The following is a 6320-nucleotide window of genomic DNA, read 5'->3' as shown; positions in this document are numbered from 1 at the left end:
CGGATTTAGTGTTTGTGAATTCAACAGACATCGACAACACAACCAACAGATGATCATTCATAGGATCACAACACCACCAGTATCAGGCCGATCCACGCTAGCAACTCTGAAATCCTAGTACACATCCGCCTTCAGAGCCACAAGGAAACAGGAACATCAGCAAAACCCAATCATTCAATTCTTCGCATCACAAAGGTAGGCTCATTCATAGCATCATCGATTCCCATATCGCGTCCCGTTTTCCTACAATGGCTTCCGCAGACATCCAAATCAGCACGTTACGCCGCAAACGTGGTAACATTATCGGTCAAATCACAACACTTACCAGAGTTCTGGACAATTCACAAGATCCAGATCACTGCGATAAACTATTAATAACAGAACATCTCAATGGACTTGTTAAATCATGGAATCGGTTCGATGATATACAATTCGAAATAGAAACGCTAGATTCATCGGAAGAAACGCGACGATCAGAGATCCAATGCGATTATTACGCAGTTGTAGCTCGTGCAAAACGAATTCTTCAACAAGACGAGTCACGGAACAACACGCGCAACAACCTTACTGAGTCAACAGCATCTATCGTATCAGCCCCCATAGCCGTAAAATTACCGGAGATGCGATTACCGACATTCGACGGAACCATTGAAAATTGGTCATCCTTCTACGACCTGTTTTCATCGACGATCGACCGCAACGAAAACCTCACCTTAGTGCAAAAATTGCAATACCTAAGATCAACCCTCACCGGGAAGGCCGCCGCATGCATCAAATCGTTAATAACGACCGATGTGAACTATCCTGCCGCCATTGAAATACTGAAAGAAAAATTCGACTGTCCACGCAAAACCCTTTTACGACATAGTGATGCGATTCGAGAGATTCCGAAGCTCGCAAAAGACACACCCGAAGCAATCGACGATTTACTAGACACCTTGAATCAACATCTACGCGCATTAAACAATCTCGGGGAACCCGTAGCAACTTGGAACACACTTCTTATATCAACAATCCTATCAAAACTCAATTCAGATACAATTTTGCAATGGGAACACACGTTACCAGACAAGCAAATGCCATCATACACGCACCTCATCAAATTCTTACGAAAACGAGCAAACTGTTCAATAGTTGTCAACGGAACCAATCTAATCTCCAGAACTCGTCACCCCTCAGTAAATACATCTCCTAAAAGTATCCACGCAAACTACTCGAAGACACAGACATTTTTCACCGCCAAACCTGCGCAATGTCCAATCTGCAACGGGTCACACATGGTTCGGGATTGTGAAGTCTTCAATTCAGCTTCCCCCACTACGCGATTAGAAAATGCTACTAAAAATTCATTGTGCCACAATTGTTTACGACCTGGCCACACCACTAACATATGCCGCTCGATTTTCACATGCCGAATTTGCAACCAACGTCACCACACTCTTATACATCAACCAAACGATACGGTGAATCAGAAACCCTCCACCTCCGCAACTACGACCACACACACATCCAAATCAACTACAGCTCCACAAGAAGAAATCACTGAGCCAAACCAACCTTTGTGCAATCGGTGACTATTTCCTCGTGGGATCTCAAGGGACAGGGACACTCACAACATTTTTATTGTAGACTCCCAATCAAACGACCTTTTGGTTACGGCAATCATCCACGCTATCAGTAAGACACATAAACCAGTGACATGCCGGGCTTTAATCGACACCTGCTCGACCACAAATTTCATGACACAAGATCTTGCAAAGAAACTCTCCTTACCTCTAAAACATTGTTCTATTCCGGTCGGCGCGCTCGATACTCTCACTACTGTAGCGAAACACATCGTCAAGGCCACCATCCGTTCCAGAATCAAGAACTATCAACGAACTCTCACCTTTTTAGTCGTGCCCAACATTGCAACCGCAATTCCAGGCGATACAATTGATCGCGCTACCCTAAACATCCCAAGAAACATCGAACTCGCAGATCCTACGTTCCACCGCCCGGCACCAATCGACATGCTGTTAGGGGCCGGCACGGCATTATCCATTTTAAGTGTAGGTCAGATCAATCTTTCACAACCCGATGACCCAGACCTATATCTCCAGAAAACAATGTTGGGTTGGGTAATCGGGGGGAGCGCACCCACATTCAAACCAATAAGAAGTGCTTCATGCCACACACACACATCACTCCAATTCGATCTCACACGTTTTTGGGAAATTGAAGACGGTCCACAAATACCTCATTTCTCAGAAGCAGAAACAGCATGTGAGGAATATTTCAAAAACACGATCACACGAAACGCGGAAGGAAGATACGTCGTATCACTTCCATTCAACAACGACAAACCAAAACTCGGAGAATCGAAGTCAGCAGCCTATAAACGATTTCTATCCTTAGAAAGAAGGTTAAAACGAGATCCGGAGTTAAACAATCAGTATAAAGCTATTTTTAAGGAATATCTGGATCTTGGCCACATGTCCGAGATCCCTGATCCCAACGAAGGCTATTACCTTGCACACCACGGGGTACTCAAGATGTCCAGCCAAACCACCAAGCTCCGCATCGTTTTCGACGGATCAGCTGCCTCAAGCACGGGTCTATCACTCAACGACGTACTACATACTGGCCCCAAAATCCAAGATGATTTATTGTATATTCTTCTGAGATTCCGCACACATCAATACGTTGTCACTGGTGACATCGAAAAGATGTACCGACAATTTTTAATACGTCCAGAAGATAGGAAATTTCAACAAGTACTCTGGCGAGACCATAACGACAACATTAAGACGTTCCAACTGAACACCGTCACGTTCGGACTATCAGCAGCGCCCTATTTGGCCATACGATGCTTAACCCAATTAGCGGACGATGAACATCACCGGTTTCCCCAGGCGTCCAAAGTTTTAAAACAAGATTTCTATGTAGACGATCTGATAACTGGAACCCCCACGATCCAAGAAGCCATCTCATTGCGCAAGGAATTAACATCATTACTGAACACAGCAGGGTTACACATCAGGCAATGGGCATCCAACGACAAACGTTTACTCGAAGATCTATCCGACGAAAACATAAATCAACAATTACATTTAGGCGAATCATCAATCGTCAAAACTTTAGGGATAGTCTGGAATTCGGCAGATGACTCCATCACCTACACTGTTAGACCCATTCTCCACAAACCCCGCGCCACCAAACGCTTTATTAGTTCAGAAATTGCAAAAATTTATGACCCTCTAGGCCTATTAGGACCAGTCATCATTACGGCAAAACTAATCCTTCAGGAGCTCTGGACTTTAAGAATCGATTGGGACGAATCCTTACCCATGGCAATACACAATAAATGGAGTCAATATACTCTCAATTACCTCTGCTCAACCAGGCAAGATTCCGGCGAAAAACCATCATTCAATCTGCATCCAACATTGAACTACATGGGTTCTGCGATGCTAGCGAAAGAGCCTACGGGGCCTGCGTGTATATTCGATCTCAGAACAATCACGGGGAGACAATCGTGGAACTTCTAGTCGCAAAATCCAGAGTCGCACCTTTAAAGAGCAAATCCATTCCGCGACTCGAATTATGTGGGTCGGTGTTGCTAGCATCGCTCATGACCACCGTGAAGAAGGCACTAGACCTGCAGATCGAACACACAGTATATTGGACAGATTCCACGATAGTTTTACATTGGTTGAGATCCTCACCACACACCTTAAAAACCTTCGTCGCTAACAGAGTGTCTGAAATTCAATCAACTACAACCATCACAGATTGGCGCCACGTCAGTTCTACAGACAACCCTGCAGATTTGTTGTCGCGGGGTCAAACAATTAAAGACTTTTTACAATCATCCGTTTGGCAGAACGGTCCATCTTGGCTCCAACAAGAGCACTCGCACTGGCCTACTTGGGAAACAGTTCTACACATTAACGATCCGGAGCGAAAAATCGCAATTTGCATGGCAACAATTCCTGTCACAAAAGACGCGAAAATCCTCGAACGGTATTCATCATGGACAAAATTAGTGCGAGTCATTGCACTCTGTCGGCGATGGAGGCCGGGTCGAATCATTAAGGGAAGCCTGACTGTTTCTGAACTATCCCAATCAAGGGTTACCATCCTCAGAATGCTCCAGGAAATATATTTCAAAACAGAAATACTGGCGCTTCGTCGTCAATCGGATCCCTATCTACACGGAAAACTGGCCAAATTGAATCCATTTCTCGATCAAGACGAACTTCTGAGAGTGGGAGGACGTCTCAAAAACTCAACTCTGACCTACTCGCAAAAACATCCAATTCTCCTTCCAAAATCACATATCACCACCTGCATCATAATGAATGAACACAAGAATCTTCTACATGCGGGAGCACAAACCACGTTATATTCACTAAGACGAACGTACTGGCCAATAGACGGTAGAAGTCTGGTATGGAGAACCATTCATGGATGTGTACGTTGCGGGCGAGCAAGTCCTCCATCCGTGGAATATATTATGGGTAATCTACCAATAGCACAAGTGACAGAATCGCGTCCATTCACAAACGTAGGAATCGACTACTGCGGACCTTTTTTTATCAAAGAAAAACAACACCGCAACCGCGGTCGAGTCAAGGTTTATGTGGCAGTCTTTGTTTGTCTCGCAATAAAAGCGATTCATCTTGAACTAGTCAGTGACCTAACCAGCGAAGCATTCATTGGAGCATTACGTCGATTCATCGCAAGAAGGGGATTTTGTGTGAACTTATATTCAGATAACGGTACAAATTTCAAGGGAGCCAATAATGAACTACGAGAACTCCGAGAACTCTTACGATCAGACGACCATCTCAAAAAAATCAATACCTTCCTCATTGAACGAGCCATCAATTGGCATTTTATTCCTCCACAAGCTCCACATTTTGGAGGCTTATGGGAAGCTGCGGTAAAGTCTTTTAAATATCATCTAAAACGCGTCGTAGGCCCGGAGTTACTCACATTTGAAGGGCTTAATACACTGATTATCGATGTCGAAGCTATCCTCAACTCTCGACCCCTCACTCCACTTTCTTCAGATCCCTCCGACCTCCTCGCACTCACTCCAGGTCATTTTCTCATCGGTGATGCACTCACGAGCTTGCGCGATCGCGATCTACAAGGAACCCCTGCAAATCGATTATCAGCATGGCAGCGTGTTCAACAATTGAAACAACATTTCTGGAAGCGCTGGCATCGTGAATATCTGAATCAATTGGCAAATCGCAATAAATGGACCAGGGGTCAACATTCCATCATCGAAGGTGCAATCGTTCTGCTCAGAGAAGACAACGTACCCTCAATGCACTGGCCTCTCGGACGAATCATTAAAACTCACCCAGGCTCCGACGGCATTGTTCGCGTAGCTACTGTCAGGATAGCCTCAAACGTGTTCGACCGGAGCGTGAAAAAACTTGTACCGTTATTGTGTCACTCGGAGGATCGACCACGAGAGAACAACTTAACCATGGTAGGACATGAAATTTGTGAATAGGAAAAAGGTTTCACTATTGTTAATCTTATAGGTCATAAGGCAAAACTTCTATTCCATACCAAGCGTCGCCAACATTGTAATGTAGCATTTTAAGTTCCCAATCATATATATCTTAATATTAGCCAAGTAAATTCAGACATACAAACATAAACAACCACTCACCATCACACACACACCTGTCAACTTGATCTTGATCAGTACCCTCTCAACGGGGGGAGAATGTTCCGTTGTATGACGGAACCTTTATAAATCAAGCGAGGAAAAATGGTGTCCTCGAGTCAAACATTATTGACCATCTACGTCCGTCCTTGGGAAGCGGAAAATTGCCAGATGTGGATAACCCAGGGACCTAAGGCCCTAGGAAATAGCATATTTTGGACGAAGCAATCGAAATGCCAGAACACCCGTAGTAAACAATTTCGTTGAAAGCCATTTCCGTCTTCTATTCAAGTATTTCTTTTATGACCCACAGTTGGTCACCAAATGTCAATTCTAGCCGTTTTTTACGATATGCATGTTCCACCGAGAAGAGGCATTTTCCGGATCATTGTTTGCTACGGCTTATCCTTGGGACACTCGGGTTACTTCGCGGGCGTCACCCGAGGGCACGAGCACTACCTGCGGGTGACCCTTAGTTTGGGGCGGTCACCTTTCGAATTTTGTACTCCAATCAGTCAGGGCGACCGTTTCCCTCACTCCTCGCAAAAAATGAATAATCCACAAATCCGACTGTCCCAAATTTAGAACACACCCACACCGAACTTACCTCCGAGAAGACACAACACACAACATTCATTCTTCCACCAAC

General features: G+C 44.7%; 2 protein-coding genes across 2 annotated transcripts; both read left to right on the top strand.

Moving 5' to 3' along the window:
* The first annotated feature begins 248 nt into the window (after nucleotides 1-248).
* On the top strand, nucleotides 249-3530 carry LOC143263384 (uncharacterized). Its single transcript, XM_076528396.1, has 2 exons — nucleotides 249-1197; nucleotides 1630-3530. Exons 1-2 carry the CDS (start codon nucleotides 249-251, stop codon nucleotides 3528-3530), a joined length of 2850 nt encoding a protein of 949 aa, XP_076384511.1.
* Nucleotides 3531-3613: 83 nt separating this feature from the next.
* On the top strand, nucleotides 3614-5512 carry LOC143263385 (uncharacterized). The gene has a single exon (XM_076528397.1). The coding sequence runs from the start codon at nucleotides 3614-3616 to the stop codon at nucleotides 5510-5512; it is 1899 nt and encodes a 632-aa protein (XP_076384512.1).
* Nucleotides 5513-6320: the final 808 nt, after the last annotated feature.

The sequence above is a fragment of the Megalopta genalis genome, unplaced genomic scaffold (assembly GCF_051020955.1).
Source record: "Megalopta genalis isolate 19385.01 unplaced genomic scaffold, iyMegGena1_principal scaffold0528, whole genome shotgun sequence".
Lineage (NCBI taxonomy): Eukaryota > Metazoa > Arthropoda > Insecta > Hymenoptera > Halictidae > Megalopta > Megalopta genalis.
This window is presented reverse-complemented; position numbering and strand designations above follow the sequence as displayed.